Raw genomic sequence first — 23,036 nt, forward strand, 5'->3', positions numbered from 1 at the left:
ATATACTTGCTCTCGAGACAGTTCAGAGAAGGTCCACTCGGTTGATTCCAGAGATGAGGGGGTTGACTTATGAGGAAAGGTTGAGTAGGTTGGGCCTCTACTCATTGGAATTCAGAAGAATGAGAGGCGATCTTATCGAAACATATAAGATTATGAGGGGGCTTGATCGGGTGGATGCGGTGAGGATGTTTCCACTGATGGGTGAGACTAGAACTAGGGGGCATAATCTTAGAATAAGGGGCTGCGCTTTCAAAACTGAGATGAGGAGAAACTTCTTCACTCAGAGGGTAGTAAATCTATGGAATTTACTACCTCAGAGAGCTGTAGAAGCTGCGACATTAAATAAATTTAAAACGGAGATAAACAGTTTCCTAGCTGATAAGGGAATTAGGGGTTACGGGGAGCGGGCAGGGAAGTGGACGTGAGTCTAGGTTCGGATCAGCCATGATCCTATTGAATGGCGGAGCAGGCCCGAGGGGCCGTATGGCCTACACCTGCTCCTACTTCTTATGTTCTTATGTTCTTATTATGACTGAGAGGAGAGTGTAAATTACAGTGGGTGAATTCAATGTCAAATCAGTCCATAAAGAGAAATGAAGGGAGGGAAAGAAAGATTGGATTAAGAGAAAGAAAAAAGAGACAGAAAGGAAAAGTTTAAGAAATGTTGTAGTTTTAAATTTAAATTTTTTAAATCTCCAAAAACAATTAAAATCAGAAGGAATGAGACTCCACACTTGTAATAGTTAATTTTCAGTGCCAGAGAGGTTGACTGGCAATAATTCACACATATCACATTATTAAAAGGGTACATAGACTGAAATTGACAAGATTTAACTTTTGGTTGCAAGTTTAGTTCATATCTATTGCACAGATACAGCGACTTTACGTTGTTCAATGCATTTCAATGGGGAGCCAGCCAGCGAGACGTTGTTTTCACAAAGCTAACAGGAAGCGGCGTAACTCGGACAGAAACTATTGAATATTAGAGTTTAACCATGCATCTGCCCCTTGCCTGAAGTTGCTGAACCATTTGCGCATAAATAATGGAGAGCACCATTAGCCTCACAATTATTTTGACAGCAAATTATGGCCCATTATTCTTTTGTTTCTTTTAAAAATTATTATTCAGGGCAATTGTTATTAAAAAAACACTTACATTAGCCATTCCAAATTCTAGTAAGCTGTTCTTACTGATGAACCATTGGATGCAAGGCTCATAAACATACCGATCATGTTTAAATGGATAAGGCCATTTGTTCTGCATGAACCAAGTACTTTACCCCCAGATCATGTGATAAACCAAAACCTTGCAAATCAATTGCTGCCTTTAATTGGTAAGGCAGTCCTCTAAAAATCGGATAAATCATGATGGGTATTTCCAAGGAGACAGTTCAGATGGGACAGAATGAATGGTGCTTTCTACTGAAGAGATAATGGAACAACACTAGTAAGTGCTGTTTAAGAGTCTTTTTTGTCTTGGCTCAATGTCTAATGTTCTTGAGTCCAAACTTTTTCTTAAACATTATAATAGTGATTAATATTTGATGTATTAATATTGGAACATTTTAGTTACAATTAATTGATCACAATAGTTTGGAATAACTACACCTCCTACTTCTAAATTCTCCTTGTCCTGTTATCACTATGCTACAAATTGCTAATAGCTATATAAAAGATTCTTCCAGAATATCCCAGTAGGACTGATAGTTCGGTGAGAACTTCTTCCCTCTTTTTCAATCTATGATGATCGGTTTGATTTGCAGATCCTTGACAGACATTGCTTCCTTAAAGCTGCAGTAAACAAGAGAGATATTAGAGGCCTAAGAACTTTCAATTTACATTCAAACAGAAGATTTCTTCAAAAAGTACAGCAAAAAACTTCAACAATGATAACTTGATAGTGGTGATTCCATGATTAAGCACTCTGAGCACAGAGCCAAGCTAAGGATCACATATCCTGTTTGCACTAAGTCCTGCTTGCTTATCACCACCATCCTAATTGACCTACACTGCCTCTCTCTCACCCAATGCACTGAATTTAAAATCTCTATCCTCATCTTCAGATCCCTCCATGGCCTAGCCCACCCTATTTCCACAACTCCCTCTAGCCTGATATCCCCCTACTGCACTCTTCAGTTCTCTGATTCAGGACTTTTGTGCACCCTCCATCCTTCAGCCCATCATTGGTGGAAGAGCCTTCAGCTACCTCAATTCTCTCCCAAAACCCACTCCCCCTCTTCATTTCTCTATCCACTTTTAAAAACCTCTCAAACACCATCTTTTCAGCCATGCATCGAACACCATTATACTTACATTTCAACTGAGAAAAACGCTTTGTGATCTGGCAGATGTCAGCTTTTTGTGCCAGGTACCAGGAGTAGTAATCAGTGCAATACCTGAATATTCAGTTCAAATTATTGTTAAGTTTGCATTCAGCAACAGTTGCACACATTTTTAACCTGTTAAACATGGAACAGTAACAAAGATAAATGGCAAAAAGCCAATCATTACAAATAAACGTACAAATCCAATTAAACATTTAGGGGGTGAAATTGGGTGCCTTTGCGCCTCCCGTTGGGGGGCGCTAACTGGGCGCAAATGGCTTTGTGACCAGGCGCGGCGCTGACATCAACTCCCGTCATCTCCGGCTGGAGTTTTGCAGCGACGCTACAGCGTGCATCCCGATCTCCTTCGCCCAGAGATCATGACGTCATCGCCATGCGCATTGCCCCGGACCTGAAATTGACTTTCACCCCCTGCAGCAGCGCCGGGCGAAAACACCGACAGCCGCAGGTGGCGTGCATCGGATGGCCAGCCACTTCGGGGGCGATGAGTAAAAGCAAGGTGGCCGAGGTAAGTGGAAAAAAACCTTCCCTTTCCTGTTCTAGTATTTTTCACGGGTTCCTGCCCGCAATCGATCAAGCCGGCACACTGCTTGAGTGCCGGGCTGATCACGCGGGATCGCGGCTGCCTTGGTGGTCCAGGTAGGTAATTTTTCTATTGCAGAGCCTGCAGCGATGGCCCTTCCCTTTAAAGGAGGGAAGGAGCCTTTGAACGGGGCAGCGCTGCGCGGCCCAGTGTGTAGCGCTGCTGAAGTCTCCACCCCGCTCTCCGACGTTAGCACCTTAAGAAGGAAGTGGAGTGCTTGATTTAGCGCTCCACTTCCCTCCTGGGGCACTAAAACTCAATTTTGTGGTTGCCGGCACTAATTAGCACCGGGCACTAAAGTTAGCGCCCCATTTAGATCTCAATTATTAAGATATAAGCCAGGGTGATTCTGGAAGACACTGGAGAAAAAGGAACTCTGGTAAGGGGATGTAGGCAGATTTTCCTATATTAAAGGGAGTTCTGTTTACCCCAGGAAATTTCACCCATATAAGGATTCAGGGCAACTTATGCCATCTGAGAGTTGGTGGGATTTCCACTGACGGCCCTACAAAGGTTTCAAAACCTGGTACAAGGGGTCCACTAGTACATTGGGAGCAGACTTTTAAGAAAAGATTTTCAATGGGCCCTTCCAGAGCCTCCTCTTGCACAACAAGTTTCATTTATATAGTGCCTTTAACATAGTAAAACGTCCCAAACAAAATTGGACACTGAGCCACATAAGGAGATATTAGGACAGGTGACCAAAAGCTTGGTCAAAGAGGTAGGTTTTAAGTAGTGTCTTAAAGGCGGAGAGAGAGGTAGAGAGGCAGAAAGGTTTAGGGAGGGAATACCAGAGCTTAGAGCCTAGGCAGCTGAAGGCACGGCTGCTAGTGGAGGAGAAATGAAAATCGGGGATGCGCAAGAGGCCAGAATTGGAAGAGCGCAGAGATCTCAGAGAGTCATAGAGATGGAAGAGGTAACAGAGACAGGGAGTGACAAGACCATGGAGGGATGTTAAAACAAGAATGAGAATTTTAAAATCGAGGCATGGACGGACCAGGAGCCAATGTAGGACAGCAAGCACAGGGCTGATGGGTGAACGGGACTTGGTGCGAGTTATGAAGCAGAGTTTTGGATGAGCTCAAGTTTGCGGAAGGTGCAAGGTGGGAGGTCAGCCAGGAAACCTGTCATATGCTGAATCGACAGTGATGTTGCCGAAGTCCCCCACTTGCAGCTTGGAAGGAGCAAGTGGTATTACATTTTAGAGCTGTGCCACTGTCAGAGCTTTTTTTTTTCTCGATTTGGGTTTCAGATCATTGTACACAAAGTGGTGATACTCATTCAGGGCTTCTTTAGCGAATTGAAGGTGAGCTCCTTACTCAATCCGTCTCCTTCTCAAGAGTGAAACAGGGGAATCCCCAGAGTGAAATCCATGTTGCTCTATAATATTCCTTTCTGAGGGTGGGAGCCAGAAACATGCTGGTGACAAGAGAGCCCTTCATTATGGCATCTTAAATTGCAGCTCAGTATCTTCCCAAAACAAAAGAGCCCCCCTAAAGTGTACAGTCAAACCTGAGGTATGGATAAAAGTTGTCCAGGCAGTGAGCCTCTTCAATGGACCACTTACAGTGGGTGGAGATTTTTTATTTTTAATTTATTCATTCACGGGGTGTGGTGTTGCTGGCAAGCCCAGCATTTATTGCCATCCCAATTCACCTGAGAAGGTGATGGTGAACTGGCTTCTTGAACTGCTGCAGTATGTTTGGTGAAGGCACTCCCATAGTGCTGTTAGGGAGGGAGTTCCAGCATATTGACCCAATGACAATGAAGGAACGGTGATATATTTCCAAGTCAGGACAGGTGTGTGACTTGGAGGGAAATTTGGAGGTGATGGTGTTCCCATGCGCCTGCTGCCTTTGTCCTTCCAGGTGGTAGAGGTTGCAGGTTTGGGAGGTGCTGCCGAAAAAGCCTTGGCAAATTGCTGCAGTGTACTTTGTAGATGATACACACTGCAGCCATGTTGCACTGGTGGCGGAGGGAGTGAATGTTTAAACATAGAAGATAGGAGCAGGAGTAGGCCATTCAGCCCCTTGAGCCTGCTCCTCCATTCAATGAGATCATGGCTGATCATTCAAAGTCAGTACCCTGTCCCTGCCTTCTCCCCATATCCTTTGATCCCTTTAGCCTTAAGAAATATATCTAACTCCTTCCTGAATATATTTAATGAATTGGCCTCAACTGCCTTCTGTGGTAGAGAATTCCACAGGTTCACCACTCTCTGGGTGAAGAAATTCCTCCTCCTAAATGGCTTACCCCTTATCCTTAGACTATGACCCCTGGTTCTGGACTCCCCGGCCATCGGGAACATCCTTCCTGCGTTTAGTCTGTCTAGTCCTGTTAGAATTTTATAAGTTTCAATGAGATCCCCTCTCATTCTTCTAAACTCCAGCAAGTATAAGCCCAATCAACCCAATCTCTCATATGTCATTCCTGCCATCCCAGGTATCAGTCTGGTGAATCTTCGCTGCACTCCATCCATGGCAAGAACATCCTTCCTCAGATAAGGCGACCAAAACTGCACACAATACTCAAGATGTGGTCTCACCAAGACCCTGTACAACTGCAGCAAGGCATCCTTGTTCCTGTACTCGAACCCTCTCGCTACAAAGGCCAACATACCATTTGCCTTCTTAACTGCCTGCTGCACCTGCATGCTTAACTTCAGCGACTGGTGCACAAGGACACCCAGGTCTCATTGCACTTCCCCTTCTCCCAATCTATTGCCGTTGAGATAATAATCTGCCTTCCTGTTTTTGCCGCCAAAGTGGATAACCTCGCATTTATCCATATTATACTGTATCTGCCATGCATCTGCCCAATCACCCAACCTGTCCAAATCATACTGGAGTTTCTCTGCATGCCCCTCACAGCACACACGCCCACCCAGCTTTGTGTCATCTGCAAACTTGGAGATCATTAATATATATTGTGAATAGCTGGGGTCCTAGGACTGATACCTGCGGTACCCCACTAGTCACTGCCTGCCACTCAGAAAAAGACCTGTTTATTCCAACTCTTTGCTTCCTGTCTGCTAACCAGTTCTCTATCCAAGTCAGCACCTTGCCCCCAATCCCATGTGCCTTAACTTTACGCGCTAATCTCTTATGCGGGACCTTATCGAAAGCCTTCTGAAAGTCCAAATACACCACATCCACTGGTTCTCCCTTATCTATTTTACCAGTTACATCCTCAAAAACTTCCAGTAGATTAGTCAAGCAGGATTTACCTTTTGTAAATCCATGTTGACTTTGTCCGATCCTGTCACTGTTTTCCAAGTGCTCTGCTATTACACCATTAAGGTGGTGGATGGGGTGCCAATCAAGCGGGCTGCTTTGTCCTGCTTGGTGTCGAGCTTCTTAAGTGTTGTTGGAGCAGCACTCATCCAGGCAAGTGGAGAGTATTCCATCACACTCCTGACTTCACAGAATCACAGAATCACAGAAACCCCACAGTGCAGATAGAGGCCATTTCGGCCCATCGAGCCTGCACCGACACATATCCCACCCGATCCCCGTAACCCCTACACCAACAGATATCCCACCCTATCCCCGTAACCCCACGTATTTAATCCCCCTAACACTAAGGGTCAATTTATCATAGCCAATCAACCTAACCTGCACATCTTTGGACTGTGGGAGGAAACCGGAGCACCCGGAGTAAACCCACGCAAACACGGGGAGAATGTGCAAACTCCACACAGACAGTCGCCCGAGGCCGGATTCGAACCCGGGTCCCTGGCGCTGTGAGGCAACAGTGCTAACCACTATGCCACTGTGCTGCCTTGTAGATGGTGGAAAGGTTTTGAGGAGTCAGGAGGTGAGACACTCGCCGCAGAATACCTAGCCTCTGACCTGCTCTTGTAGCCACAGTATTTATGTGGCTGGTCCAGCTAAGTTTCCAGTCAATGGTGACCCCCAGGATGTTGATGGTGGGGGATTCGGTGATGGTAATGCTGTTGAATGTCAAGGGGCAATGGTTAGACTCTCTCCTGTTGGAGATGGTTATGGCCTGGCACTTGCATGGCGCAAATATTACTTGCCACTTATCAACACAAACCTGAATGTTGTCCAGGTCTTGTTGCATGTGGGCATGGACTGCTTCATTATCTGAGGAGTTGCGAATGGCACTGAACACTGTGCAGTCATCAGTGAACATCCCCACTTTTTTTCTTGTGATGGAGGGAAGGTAATTGATGAAGCAGCTGAAGATGATTGGGCCTAGGACACTGCCTTGAGGAACTCCTGCAGCGATGTCCTGGGGCTGTGATGATTGACCTCCAAAAACCAGAACCATCTTCCTTTGTGTTAGGTGTGACTCCAGCCAGTGAAGAGTTTTCCCCCTGATTCCCATTGACCAGTTTTACTAGGGCTCCTTGATGCCACATTTGGCCCAATGCTGCCTTGATGTCAATTTTGGGCAATTTTCCACTTTGGCAGGTAGATGCCATTGTTGTAGCTGTGCTGGAACAGCTTGGCTAGAGGCGCGGCAGCTTCTCGAGCACAAGTCTTCAGCGCTACAGCCAGGATATTGTCGGGGCCAATAACCTTTGCTGTATCCAATGCGCTCAGTAGTTTCTTGCTATCATGTGGAGTGAATCGAATTGGCTGAAGACTGGCATCTGTGATGGTGGGGACCTCAGAAGGAGGCCGAGATGGATCATCCACTTGGCACTTCTGGCTGAAGATGGTTGCAAACTCTTCAGCCTTGTCTTTTGCACTCACGTGTTGGGCTCCTCCATCCTTGAGGATGGGGATATTCATGGAGCCTCCCCCTTCCGTTAGTTGTTTAGTTGTTCACCACCATTCACCAGTGGATGTGGCAGGACTGCAGAGCTTTGATCTGATTCATTGGTTGTGGGATCGTTTAGCTCTGTCTATAGCATGCTGCTTCCACTGTTTAGCAACAAGGCTGTTCCTTTATTATTTGCTCCTACATTATACTGATGAAAACAATTTATAGTTATGGCAGAAATTCCAGCACCTTTTGTTATCCATCTCATTTGAGCATGCGCGCAGTGAAGGATCAGGCGGAATAAATGGCCCTTCCTAACCTGCCTAGGAATGTCACCAAAATGAAAATATGCAAACTTAAGAAAACAACGGACAGGAAAAGATCATCTGGTACATCAGCTCTGTCCCACACAGGATACAATCCCAGCGGAAAGCACCTGTATTATGCCCCGATCTCGTCAACAACAAAGTAGATTTTCAGCCTTATATTTGGATATTTTATGAAATGTGTTGTTTAAAATCTAGTGCTAGTTTCATAAGTTAATGTCTCAGTTTTGTGTCAGAATTAAAAAGCAGAATAAAATACTATTTCACTTACCTTACAGCAGATCTCTTTGATTGACTCCTTCTTACAATTTTGCAAAGGCATCGTTGAAAGAATTGGCAAACTTCCAGAACACACCGATTTATGTTTTGAGTACTCGCTGTTGGCTTCTCTTTTTGTTTGGGCTTAGCAATACCACCACAGCCTGCCGTGAATATTAAATCCTCACATGTAATAAGGTTAGTGCAACTTGACTTTCATTCCCTAAATAGACTGTAAGGCGTCCAATCAGCGGCATTAAAAAATCCAGGACATGCTTTTCCTGTGGATTACCACTTCCGCACCATAAAAGAATGTGATTTTCCCAGTGTTACCATGATGATTTTCATATACATTTTCCTACATACACATATAAGTGGCATTGCACCAAGAATATTATAGAAACAATGGCCCCGCTATTTACGGGGAGGCTGGGAGGGTGTGGAGTAGTTCGAAAATGGACAAAGAACTCGGCAAGGCTGAACTTAACAGCAGGACCTCATTAACTTTTTTAGATCTGTTTCCCGCCCGGCAGCTGGCCAAATGGACAGTCTGGCCGGCAGCTGGGAGGGAACACGAGTGGCAAGAGGTCACAGCCGGGGACACTTGGGGTGGGTCTGGCACCCTAACCCTAACCTTAACCCTAACCCTAACCCGAATGGCCTCCTTCTGTGCTGTTCGTTCCTATGAAAACCAAAATTGGTTTCAGATCAAATTATCCCTTTGATCTCTTGAACATCAGCCACCTGAACTTTATTTTAACCTGACCGTGACAAAATCTATACATTATTAACACAACTTACGTGATTGCAAAGGCCCAATTGTAATGCTTGGAGCAGATTGAAGCACATATTTAGGGGATGCTGGAAAGAATTGCACACATTTTATTGAACATTTCAAAAGCCATCTTTTACAGAATTTACTTAGGTTTGTAAGATTATAAAGGAAACGCTGTAATGAAACATAAACATTAATTTTGAGCTTCTTTTACTATTTTTCCTCTTGATATTTTTAGTCTTGTGTTTCAAATTACTGTCTCAGATCAGCCATAGCTTTATACATCCTTGAGAGTCTTTTCATTTGCTCCGATATCTCGGTAAAATTCCTTGTGTGCCCAGGATAATGAACGAGGAACCCTTCTTTAGATTACTTCAACTATTAGTTCAATCCTTTGTCTTGTGTTTAATTTTTATGCATAATGGTTTGTTTTCTTTCCTTTTCACACTAACTATGGAAGTTGTCTTGCTTAACTAACTCTCTTCAGAAGTTCCAGACAGATTCTCAGAAATGAAAAAGATAGGCTGATAAATCTTTCCCGAAAGTATGGTTGCAACCCCATTTATGCGTGAAAACTGGGCTTCTCGCACAATTCTGGTGAAGGAACGCCAGTGGAGCAGGAGCAGCTCTGAGGAACTTCCTGGCCTAAGATTTGGATTTTCCTGGATAAAATTGGGTCAACCCAATTCAGGTTTGGAATTTCATTCAGAGATCATACTTAATCCACTGCCCTGCTCCACGGTCAGGAAGTACTCCTTTTATCTAAAGATAGTGTTAGTTTAATCATTTCAAATCCGCATCAAGGCAATGGAATATTAAAACCACATGTACCTGTGGATAGCTGTGTCTGTAACGTGGTTGTCATCCTTCTGAGGTCTTCTGTAGCTGATGTGATCAACGTCGAAATGGCTGTTGATGCTGAAATGTAATAGCAATCCTGTTTTTAAAATAACTTAATTCTCCCTTCATTTTTGGGCCTGTGTGCTCAAAAAGATGATAAGAACATTGTGGTGATTATTCTTTATGTTTAGTAAGAAGTATTGTGATTGGTTGTTTGTTTCCTGCCTTGGGATATATGCTGTAATCTCATTGGTAGTTGATGTCATGTGATTTGTGGTGGCCATCTTAAATTCAGTTCTTTCTAGCCTTTAGTTGGGACTGGGTGTTGAAAGATGTGCTACAGGATTTTTAAGTTAATAAAGCCTAGATTAGAAAGGCAAATCTATTCTTTATTTCAATTTATTAACTTTATGTTAGAATGGAGCGATATCTTCAACCAGAATGATTCAATGCTAAAGGGGAAAGTTTTGGCGTGGATAGGGAACTGGCTGTCAGATAGAAAACAGAGAGTTGGAATAAACGGCTCATTTTCTGAATGGCAGGCAGTAACAAGTGGGGTACCACAGGGATCTGTCCTGGGCCCCCAGCTGTTCACAATTTACATTAATGACCTGGATCAGGGAGTCGGATGCAGCATTTCCAAATTTGCAGACGACACTAAACTAGGAGGGGGGGTGGGCTCAGAGGAAGAGACCAGGAAGCTCCAGAGCGATTTGGACAGACTGGGCGATTGGGCGGATAAATGGCAGATGCACTATAATGTGGACAAGTGCGAAGTTATCCACCTTGGGTGCAGGAACGGGAGGGCAAATTATTATTTAAATGGCAATAGATTGGGAGAGGGGGAAGTACAGAGAGACCTGGGTGTTCTTGTACACCAGTCACTGAAGGCGAGCATGCAGGTGCAACAGGCGGTCAAGAAGGCAAACGGTATGCTGGCCTTCATAGCAAAAGGGTTAGAATACAGGAACAGGGATACCTTGCTGCAGCTGTACAGGGCACTGGTGAGACCACACCTCGAGTACTGTGTACAGTTTTGGTCGCCTCATCTGAGGAAGGATGTTCTTGCCATGGAGGGGGTGCAGCGGCGATTCACCAGGCTGATACCAGGAATGGCGGGAATGACCTATGAGGAGAGACTATGTAGTTTAGGGATGTACACACTGGAGTTTAGAAGATTGAGAGGGGACCTCATAGAAGTGTATAAAATTCTGACAGGTCTAGACAGACTGGATGCAGAAGGAATGTTTCCCTTGGCGGGTGAGAACAGAACTAGAGGACATAATTTAAGGATAAGGGCTAAACCATTTAGGACAGAGATGAGGGGGAATTTCTTCACTCAGAGAGTGGTGAACCTGTGGAACTCATTGCCACAGAGGGCAGTGTACGCCAGCTCATTAAATATATTTAAGAGGGAATTAGATATATTTCTACGGGCAAAAGGGGTTAAGGGTTACGGAGAGAAGGCGGGGACGGGATACTGAATTAAAGGATCAGCCATGATCTCATCGAATGGCGGAGCAGGCACGAAGGGCCGAATGGCCTACTCCTGCTCCTATCTTCTATGTATCTATGTATAAGGTTTTTAGCACTATTAATTTAAAGAGTGCTTATCATCAGATTCCTATTGTTAAGAGGGATCAACCATATACAGCCTTTGAGGCTGGTGGAAAGCTGTATCAGTTTTGCCGAATACCATTTGGTGTTACTAATGGTGTTGCTTGTTTTCAACGGGCAATGGATGCTTTTATAAGTGATAACTCTCTCTCTGACACCTTTTCATACTTAGATGACATCACGGTGTGTGGCAAATCAAGGGTGGAGCATGATTCTAATTTAGAAAGATTCCTTCAAGCTGCGGAAAAAGTTGGTTTAACTTTCAATAAAGAGAAGTGTACCTTTTCGACCACTGAGGTAAATCTACTGGGGTACATTATCTCGGGAAACAAGATTAAACCAGACCCAGAACGTCTGCGACCATTGATTGATTTACCTTGTCCTACTAATTCTAAGGCTTTGCAACGAGTTGTTGGACTGTTTTCTTACTATTCTAATTGGATTGCAAATTATTCACAGAAGATCCGGCCTCTTATTCAGGTTACGACATATCCTCTATCATGGGAGGCCAGGACATGTTTTGATAATTTTAAAAAGGATATCCTTGGAGCAGTTGTGCATTCTATTGATGAGCAGGTTCCTTTTGTGATTGAGACGGACGCTTCTGATTTTGCAATTGGGGCTACTCTGAACCAAAATGGAAGACCTGTGGCCTTTTTCTCACGTACCTTGAACAATAGTGAAAAAAGGCATACTTCAATAGAGAAAGAGGTGTATGCAATAGTAGAAGCACTGCGTAAATGGAGACATTATTTATCGGGCGACATTTTACGTTGGTAACTGATTAAAAGCCTGTGTCCTTTATGTTTGATGTCAAACATTTTGAAAACATTAAGAATGCTAAAATAATGAGGTGGAGGATTGAGTTGGCATGTTACCATTTTGATATAGTTTATCGTCCGGGGAAGGATAATGTTGCTGCTGATGCGCTGTCGAGGGCTTATTGTTCTGTGATTCACGGAGATACGCTTATTAATCTTCACAATGCCTTATGCCATCCTGGGGTTACAAGGATGATACACTTCGTACGCAGTAAGAATTTGCCCTTTTCAGTTGAAGACATCAAGTGGATGACTTCATCATGTTCTATCTGTGCTCGGTGTAAACCGAATTTCTTTAAGCCTCAACGAGCTCATCTTATAAAGGCTACTTCTCCTTTTGAACGTTTGAGCGTCGATTTTAAGGGGCCTCTTCCTTCAACTACTCAAAACCGATATATATTTACTGTTGTGGATGAGTTTTCAAGGTTCCCTTTTGCCTTTCCTTGCGCAGATGTATCAGCTGCTACAGTTATCAAATGTCTGACTCAACATTTTGTCATCTTTGGGATGCCTGCGTATATCCATTCGGATCAGGGAAGTTCTTTTATGTCTTCCCAGTTGAAGGAATACCTTCAGAGTCGGGGAATTTCTACTAGCAGAACTACCCCGTATAATCCCCAGGGTAATGGACAGTGCGAACGATACAATGGGGTGATCTGGAAGGCAGTTATGTTGGCTTTGACATCCCGGAACCTTAAGAATACACAGTGGGAAATGGTACTGCCTGATGCCCTGCATTCCATTAGATCATTGCTTTCAACGGCTACTAATGTGACCCCCCGTGAAAGGCTCTTTAACTATCCACGGAGATCTACTACAGGATATTCGGTACCTTCATGGCTTACTATGCAGGGACCTGTGCTGCTTCAACGCCATGTTAGATTGTCAAAATATGATCCTTTAGTGGAGGAGGTGGAGCTGTTGGAGGCAAATTCCCAATATGCTCATATTCGATTCCAAGATGGGAAAGAAAGTATTGTTTCAATTAAAGACTTGGCTCCTTGTGGTGGCCAGCCCTCTTCTGAGGATATTAACAATAGTCATGATTCAGATAATGTGGATGCTGTTACAGATACTACGAATATTTCCAATCCGACTGCAGATAATTATACTTCTATTAGTCAGCCCTCGATGGATGTTCATGACCATCCCAGTTTACCTCCTGATGGGATTTCTAATCCGGAAACCGTTGAAAATTGGGATATGGATAGCCTTCCTGCAGAAGATACTTCTGTGTCTCCTGGTGTGGGAGGGCAAGGAATTTCACCAAGGTTAAGAAGGTCGACACGAACAAGATATCCAGTCGACCGATTGAAAATGGACTTTTAAATTGATAGTAATGTTTTAAAATTGTTGAAATATTATATTATATTGTTTTAGTTGAGAGATACTTAATACTTAGGTGCAATGTTACTATTTGTTGTTGCTCACTTAGTATTGTGTCATGTTGAATAGTTTTATTTTGTCTGTGCATAGTTTTAGTTGTAAATAATTAATTATAAATTGTAAAGGTTATTAGGTTGGAGTATATTTTAAAAGGAGGGGTGAATGTGGTGATTATTCTTTATGTTTAGTAAGAAGTATTGTGATTGGTTGTTTGTTTCCTGCCTTGGGATATATGCTGTAATCTCATTGGTAGTTGATGTCATGTGATTTGTGGTGGCCATCTTAAATTCAGTTCTTTTCTAGCCTTTAGTTGGGACTGGGTGTTGAAAGATGTGCGACAGGATTTGTAAGTTAATAAAGCCTAGATTAGAAAGGCAAATCTATTCTTTATTTCAAACATAAGAACATAAGAAGTAGGAGCAGGAGTAGGCCATACGGCCCCTCGGGCCTGCTCCGCCATTCAATAGGATCATGGCTGATCCGAATTTAGACTCACGTCCACTTCCCTGCCCTCTCCCCGTAACCCCTAATTCCCTTATCTGCTAGGAAACTGTCTATCTCCATTTTAAATTTATTTAATGTCGCAGCTTCCACAGCTCTCTGGGGTAGCAAATTCCATAGATATATTACCCTCTGAGTGAAGAAGTTTCTCCTCATCTCAGTTTTGAAAGCGCAGCCCCTTATTCTTAGATTATGCCCCCTAGTTCTAGTCTCACCCATCAGTGGAAACATCCTCCCCGCATCCACCTGATCAAGCCCCCTCACAATCTTAAATGTTTCGATAAGATCGCCTATCATTCTTCTGAACTCCAATGAGTAGAGGCCCAAACTACTCAACCTTTCCTCATACATCAACCCCCTCATCTCCGGAATCAACCGAGTGAACCTTCTCTGAACCGCCTCGAGAGCAAGTATATCTTTTCTTAAATATGGAAACCAAAACTGCACGCAGTATTCCAGCTGTGGCCGCACCAATACCCTGTATAACGGCAGCAAGATTTACCTGTTTTTATACTCCATCCCCTGTAATGATCAATAACATGTCATTCTATAGTGGACACTAGGTGGAGCCATAGAGCTGTGTAGAGCTGTATATAAGACTACACTACCCAGCTGTATATATATTAAGACTACATTACCCATGAGGCACTAGGCTACCCACAAGGCAGCAGTCAAGATGGAAGCCTCTACAGATACAGTACCTAGTCCACATGTGCTCAATAAAAGGTCTAGCAAAAGCTAGCTGTGTTCATAATAAGAATATCTATTTATTAATGAACATAACATGATACCAGGGTGGTGAAGATCTGCTGAAAATTGTGAAAAGCGACATGGAGAATTTGAAGCCACCAGAGCGTTTGAAACTCACAGAAAAAATCGACTACAATTGGCAGACTTTTAAACAGCAATTCGAACCCTGCATTGCAGCCATCGGATTCGGTACGAAGCCAGACGCAAGGAAGATAGCGTTGCTGCTTACGGTTGCAGGCCCACAGGCGATAGAGGTATTTAATACATTTGTATTTAATCCAGCGGAGAACAGAGACAAATTAGACGATGTGCTACAGAAATTTGATGCACATTGTTCTCCCAAAAAGAATGAGACCTATGAAAGATGCATCTTCCGTTCTCGGACACAGCAACAAAATGAAACTTTTGATAGCTTTATAACTGATCTGAAACTGAAAGCACAGACATGTAATTTCTCTGAGCTCAAAGCATCCATGAATCGTGACCAGATTGTGTTTGGTATTCATGATAAAAAAGTCAGGGAACGTCTGTTGAGAGAAACCGAACTAAATTTGGAAAATGCGGTGAAAATATGCCAAGCCAGCGAGCTAGCTCGAAAGCATGCGAAGACTTTCAGTGAAATCAATAATGATGCGATTGTAATGAGTGATAATGCTGCTGTCGGTGCTGTGTCCTATAAGGGGAAGAAACATGGGCAGAACAGAAATGAAAAGCAATCGGAGGATGAAATTTTTAATTGTAAACGTTGTGGTTACAAACATCAGTTAAGACAATGCCCAGCGTTTGGAAAAATGTGCACAAAGTGTAATGGAAAGAATCACTTTGCCAAACAATGCTTTTCAAAAGTACAAACTAAGAAAGGGCAACGAGTTAATGTAATTGAGGACACTGATTTAAGTGAGACATTTTTTGTAGGAATGGTGTCATGTGACAATATCAAAAAGGATACAGAAAATGTGCAGCCCTCAGAAATGGATAATGCTGAACATAAAGTTAATGCAGTAAAAGAGGACAAATGGATGATCCCACTGCAGGTAAATGGAGCATTAGTTACCTTGAAACTAGACACTGGGGCAAAAGCAAACTTAATCAGTATGAGTGACATTAACAATATGAAAGAAAAGCCCAAAATACAGAAAAAGTCAGTACTACTGAAGGAGTATAATGGACAGAAAATAGATAGCTTAGGTGTATGCAGACTTAAAGTGACAGTCAAAGACAAAGTGCATCATCTCATGTTTTCTGTTGTGGCTGAAAGACTTGATTCACTACTGGGTGACAAAGCTTGTGAGGACTTAGAACTGGTCAAAAGAGTCTTCCGTATAAACTGTGCCATAAGCAGACCAGATGACTTGATGGATTCTGTAGTGAATAATTTCCAGGATGTGTTCAAAGGATTTGGAGTTCTACCATTCACTTACAAGATCCAGCTAAAGCAGGATGCTCAGCCAGTGGTACATGCTCCACGAAGAGTTCCAGCACCCCTGCGTGACCGGCTCAAGAATGAACTGGACAGAATGACCACACTAGGAGTCATCAGGAAAGTCGAAGAGCCAACAGACTGGGTTAACTCCATGGTATGTGTAAAGAAAAAGAACAATGATCTAAAAATATGCATGGATCCAAAGGACTTAAATGCAAACATAAAACGTGAACACTACCAGATTCCCAAGCGAGAAGAAATCACCAGTGAAATGTTAGGTGCCAGATACTTTACAAAGCTCGATGCCTCACAAGGATGTTGGCAACTAAAACTGGATGAAGAGAGCACCAAATACTGTACCTTCAACACACCATTTGGCAGGTATTGTTTCCTCAGAATGCCTTTCGGGATAATATCTGCATCTGAAATCTTTCATAGAGCGATGGAACACATAATTGAAGGTCTGGAAGGAGTTCGGGTCTATGTTGATGACATCATCATCTGGGGCTCCACACTGAAAGAACACAATGAGAGACTGACTAAAGTGCTACAGAGCATACGCCGGAATTGACTGAAGCTCAACAAAGCCAAGTGTCAGTTTGGCGTCCAGGAAGTCACTTTCCTAGGAGCTAATCTATCTGGTAAAGGAATAGAGCCAGATATGGAAAAAGTAAACGCCATACTCAAAATGGCCCGACCCACTGACAAAAAAGTAGTGCTACGCATCATGGGGATGATAAACTTCATTGGAAAGTTCATTCCTAACTTGTCAGCCAAGACAGCCTGTCTGCGAGACCTGCTGCATAAAACAAATGAGTTCGCATGGACAGAAAGACATGAACAAGAGTGGATAAACCTCAAAACAGTGCTGACAACCACACCTGTACTCACCTTCTTTGACCCAACAAAAAGAATCAAAGTGTCAACGGATGCATCAAAAGATGGCCTAGGTGCGGTCTTGCTACAAGCAGAGGGTGAAGAGGTCTGCCTCCAGGTCTATGACTGATACTGAGTGTCGATACGCCCAGATTGAAAAGGAATGGTAGTTGGACTAGAAAAGTTTCATGGCTACATATATGGACTTCCCACCTTCACAGTTGAGACAGACCACAGCCCTCTGGTTGCCATCATAAAAAAAAACCTGAATGAGATGTCTCCAAGGATTCAACGACTCATGATGAAGCTGCAAAGATATGACTTTGAACTGATCTACACACCAGGCAAATACATAGTGTTAGCAGATGCACTATCCCGAGCACCCACAATGAGTCATGTGAGCTCTACTGAAGAAGACGTGGATGTTCATGTGAGTATGGTCACTGCTGCGCTGCCTGTGTCAGACACAAAATCAAAGCAAATAGCAGAAGAAACAGTAAAAGATACAGTATTACAAACAGTAATAGAGAACATTCGTCATGGTTGGCCAAAAGGTTCCTGTCCAAAATATTTTCACATAAGGTCAGAATTGAGTGTTGCAAGTGGACTATTACTAAAACAGAACAGAATAGTCATTCCACAGGCTCTACGTCAAGACATGCTCAAAAGGATTCATGAGGGACACCTCGGAATTGAATAATGCAAAAGGAGAGCAAGAGACACTGTTTATTGGCCTGACATAAATAAGGACATTGAGAACATGATAGGCAAATGTGAGACATGTCAGAAACACCAAAACAAACAAGCAAAGGAACCAATTATAGTAGCTGACATACCAACAGCAGCATGGCAAAAGGTTGGTATGGACCTTTTTCATTTAAATGGTAAAGACTATCTAATAGTGATTGACTACTATTCTAACTATCCTGAGATGGCGCTGCTCTCAAGCACCACAGCAAGCAGTGTCATAATGCATGTGAAATCCATCTTCGCCAGACATGGAATTCCCAGGATTGCCGTTAGCGACAATGGTCCGTGCTTCAACTGTAAGGAGTGGCAACAGTTTGTCGCACATTATGACTTTCAGCACATCACATCCAGTCCTTTGTATGCTCAGTCAAATGGTAAGGCAGAGAAAGGTGTTCAAGTTCTCAAGCAGCTACTGCAGAAAGTGACAGAAAGCAAGTCTGATCCTTATCTCGCCCTGCTGAGCTACCGAGCCTCACCTTTAGACTGTGGTTCTTCACCTGCTGAACTACTAATGGGGCGCAAGTTGCGCACCACGCTACCCTGCTGTGCAAAAGAACAGCAAAGTGAGGAACTGAGACAGAGACTTCAACTGTTAAAGCTGAAACAGAAATCATACTATGACAAGTCATCCAAAACTCTAAAACCATTGACAAGGGATGATGTTGTCAGGATTGAGGATCCAGATGCATGGAACAGGAAAGCTACAGTTCTTGAGGAAGTAGGACCAAGGTCATACACTGTTAGAACTGAGGAAGGACAGATTCTCAGGAGGAACCGCCGTTCCCTCCTAAAAACACAAGAGACTATTCAAGACCAGATTGATGACAATGCCACAACTGCATCTTGTCATTCACCACCAGAACAATCTCATGAAGACACATCAGACTTACCCGTGCGGAGAAGATCCACATGTGAAGTAAGAGCCTTATAGACTTAGGCCTAGAAATTGAGTTTTGGCGCAGCCAGGGCTTTAGCGCCGGAAGTTAGTGCCGGAGCTAAGTCGCGCTGGTCGGGCCCAAAATTCAATAGTTCTGCGCCCAAACGGCTGCCGGCGCTGCTGAGAGCTGTTTGCGCCTGAAAACTGGTGCTACGCGCTGAATATCGGCGCTATTCCGGCGCTGCGGCGCCCGCTGCGGTGCGGCAGGTTCGGGAAGTGCAGGCCTCCTCCTTCCCTTAAGGAGGAGCTGCCTGCACCCGGCTGCGGCCCGCGAAAATCTTTTTAAAAATGAGCCCGGCACCTCGGACAAGTGCCGGGCTTGCTTCTGTTCCGGGGGGGGGGGGGTGAAGTCCGGGGAGGGAGCTGCGGCCAGGCGGCCGGCGGGAAAGCGGCCGGCCGCCGCGGGGCCTTTAATGCGCCGGCGCAAAGTCATGTAAGACTCTGTTGCCAGAGTCTTAGTTGCGGCTGCCACGGCCGAGGCGGCCGCAACTGAATTTCGGCGCTGGGGCCCGTCGGCATGGCAACCGGGACGCTGCGCACACCGATGACGTCATCGGTGCCGGCGCAGCGCTACCGGTCTACCGTGGCGGAAGGGCCCCAGGCAATTTCGGCGCCGGCGCCAATTGCAGCGCTAGGCCCTCTAGCGCCGCAAAATCGGCGCTAAGGGCACTGAATTTCTAGGCCTTAATCTTTGAGTACAATGGAAAGCTTTGAAAATGTGTTGACTGTTTTGAAAATGTTTATGTTTATAGAGCACTAACAAAAGTGTTACTGATATTATCTTTATTGTTTTCTTGAAAGTTGATTGATACTGATTTTGTTAAACCTCAAAGAAAGGGGGATGTAATGATCAATAACATGTCATTCTATAGTGGACACTAGGTGGAGCTGTAGAGCTGTGTAGAGCTGTATATAAGACTACACTACCCAGCTGTATATATATTAAGACTACATTACCCATGAGGCACTAGGCTATCCACAAGGCAGCAGTCAAGGTGGAAGCCTCTACAGATACAGTACCTAGTCCACATGTGCTCAATAAAAGGTCTAGCAAAAGCTAGCTGTGTTCATAATAAGAATGTCTATTTATTAATGAACATAACATCCCCCTTGCAATAAAAGCCAAGATTCCATTGGCCTTCCTGATCACCTGCTGCACCTGCATACTAACTTTTTGTGTTTCATGCACCAGGACCCCCAGATCAGTTTGTACTGTAGCACTTTGCAGTTTCTCTCCATTTAGATAATAACTTGCTCTTTGATTTTTTCTGCCAAAGTGCATAACCTCACACTTTCCAACATTATATTGCATCTGCCAAATCTCTGCCCACTCACTTAGCCTGTCTATGTCCTTTTGCAGGTTTTTTATGTTCTCCTCACTCATTGCTTTCCCTCCCATCGTTTTATCGTCGGCAAACTTGGATATGTTACACTCGGTCTCTTCCTCCAAATCGTTAATATAGATTGTAAAGAGTTGGGGTCCCAGCACTGACCCCTGCGGAACACCACTAGTTACTGATTGCCAGCCCGAGAATAAACCACTTATCTCAACTCTTTGTTTTCTGTTAGATAGCCAATCTTCCACCCATGCCAGTATATTACCCCCAATCCCGTGATTTCTTATCTTGATCAGTAATCTTTTGTGTGGAACCTTGTCAAATGCCTTTTGGAAGTCCAAATACACTACATCCACTGGTTCCCCTTTATCCACCCTGTATATTACATCCTCAAAGAATTCGAGCCAATTTGTCAAACATGACTTCCCCTTCATAAAACCATGCTGACTCTGTCCTATTAAATTTTATGTTTATCCAAATGCTCTGTTACTGTTTCCTTAATAATGCACTCCAACATTTTGCCAACCACAGATGTTAGGCTAACTGGTCTATAGTTTCCAGCTTTTTGTCTACTTCCCTTCTTAAATAAGGGTGTTACATTAGCAGTTTTCCAATCTGCCGGGACCTTTCCTGAGTCCAGGGAGTTCTTGAAAATAATCACCAATGCATCCATAATCCCTACCGCCACTTCTCTCAAGACCCTAGGATGTAGGCCATCAGGTCCGGGGGATTTATCCGCCTTAAGTTCCATTATTTTACTGAGTACCGTCTCTTTAGTGATTTTAATTGTCTTTAGCTCCTCCCCCCCCATTGCCCCCCCCATTGCCCCCTGTTTGTCCAGTGTTGGGATATTTTTAGTGTCCTCTACTGTAAAGACCTCTACTATGACAATTATACAGGCTGGAAGTTTACTTAGTCCTGCCATTATCAATAATGACAAACAATAATGGCAAGCTACAGGTAAGATAAAGTGCAGAGTTCATTGAATCCATTGTGCTGGTGTATGAAAATTAAATAGACATTGTCTTGCTTGCAGCAGTGGACAGCTTTGGGGGGAATGAATAGGTAAAGTGGGTACTGGCTGTCATAGGTATATAGTTGTGCAAGGTAAAGGGAAGGAAAGGACTTGCATTTATATACCATCTTTCAGGATGCCAGGACACACGAAGTGCTTTACAGCCAATGAACTACTTTTGAAGTGTAGTCACTGTTGTAATGTAGGGAAACGGGGCAGTCAGTTTTCACACAGCAAGGTCTCACAAACAGCAATGAGGTACATGACCAGATAAACTGTTTTAGTGATGTTGGTTGAGGTATAATTATTGGCCAGATCACAGTGTGAACTCTCCTGTTCTTCTTTGGATAGTTTCGTAGGATTTTTCATACCCACATGAGAGGGCAGTTGGGGCCTTGGTTTAATGTCTCATCTGAAAGCCGGCAACTCCAACAGTGCAACACTCATTCAGTACTGAATTGAAGTGTCAGCCTGGATTATATGTTCAAATCTCTGGAATGGGGTTTAAACCCATGACCTTCTAACAGAGGCAAGAGTGCCTATACCTAGACCATTTACAGATGCTAATAAGACTGACCCTTTTTAAACAGATTTCAGACCTTCACTTGGGCCTATGCAGGAAAATACCTCCTGAATTACCAGTTAGAATTTCCTAAGCAGGATATGGTGCATGGTATGTGGAAGATGATGCATCTTTAGTGACTCAGGAGTGGTGTGCATTTCGTTTCCACACTCTTGGTACTTGTGGCATCTCAAACTGAGATTGTTCAACTGGTGCCAGTTGGTACCAAACTGAAAGTAGCTTTGTGCATGTGGACTTGTATTAACTGAGAATTGGAGACTGTCAGGCTAATTTCACCAGTAACACTTAGCAGCTGTTAGGAAAAGCAGACATTTAGTCCAACTGTCTGAGCTGGATTCTGTTGTGTATGTACCTTTAAGAGAATAACTGGTCTCAGACTGCAGTACCGGCAGTGACCACCCCTGTATAAAAGGTGCTAGAGAGCCTCTGTTTGTTAGTTTTTCACTATTGACTTCCACCAGTAAAGACTTGTTTGTTTTCACTCCTGCTGGTCCGTGTCTCAATCATTCACGGACTTAACACTGGCGACGAGTAAGAAACGAACTTACCTGCAACTCGGCACCACCTCAGACGACGTTGTTGAAGGTCGGAGCCAGAAGAAAGAAAAAAAAAAAAAAATTGAGTCCAAAGAAACTCGAGAAACGGGCGTCGACCGTCAATCATTGGTTTGAAAACTTGCAGGAGAGACTGTCAAGAGCCAGGTTCGGTTCACCAGTCTGTGGTTTCCCAGCTAGTCGGGCTGGTGGCAGGTAGTGCTCTGATCCTTCCTGGGCTGTGGCGGGCTGAAGCTCGATCGGGTGGCTTTACAACGGGGCCAGGCAGTGAGTCGGGAGGCAAAGAGAGAGAGAGAGGGTGGAGCACACAGGGCGCGGCCGGTGCTTCGAAGCCGGGCAGCGTTCGGACCTAAGAAGAGGGAGGGAAGTGTCCCAGAGGGTCCGCTCCATGACGGGAAAATAATAAAAGAAAAAGAATCAATATTTAACGCGCAAGAAACCATGGAAAGCAGCGCTAACAACAGCGGGGAAGAAGGCAAAGCGCGGGAGGCGCCATTTTGTTAAATCGGGGAAGAAGGCAAAGCGCAGGAGGCGCCATTTTAGATTTGCAAGATGCCGAAGACTGGCTGTATCACTGCTTTTGATAATACATTAGAGGACTGGACCACGTATGTGGAAAGAGTCAAGG

General features: G+C 44.0%; 1 protein-coding gene across 1 annotated transcript in view; it reads right to left on the reverse strand.

Annotated features, from left to right (window-relative positions):
* Positions 1-226: 226 nt before the first annotated feature.
* Positions 227-23,036, reverse strand: part of hhla1 (HHLA1 neighbor of OC90) — a 60,937-nt gene continuing 38,127 nt past the window's right edge. The window contains exons 9-13 of the mRNA XM_085992114.1: positions 9,850-9,936; positions 9,045-9,104; positions 8,257-8,407; positions 2,314-2,396; positions 227-1,791 (exon numbers count right to left, since the gene is read on the reverse strand). Of these exons, the coding sequence (XP_085848240.1) occupies positions 1,739-1,791; positions 2,314-2,396; positions 8,257-8,407; positions 9,045-9,104; positions 9,850-9,936 (434 nt within the window). The 3' untranslated portion in view covers positions 227-1,738. The remainder of the gene's footprint in view (positions 1,792-2,313; positions 2,397-8,256; positions 8,408-9,044; positions 9,105-9,849; positions 9,937-23,036) is intronic.

Source organism: Somniosus microcephalus, chromosome 7 (assembly GCF_052327205.1).
Source record: "Somniosus microcephalus isolate GS21.2 chromosome 7, FLI_Smic_1.0, whole genome shotgun sequence".
Lineage (NCBI taxonomy): Eukaryota > Metazoa > Chordata > Chondrichthyes > Squaliformes > Somniosidae > Somniosus > Somniosus microcephalus.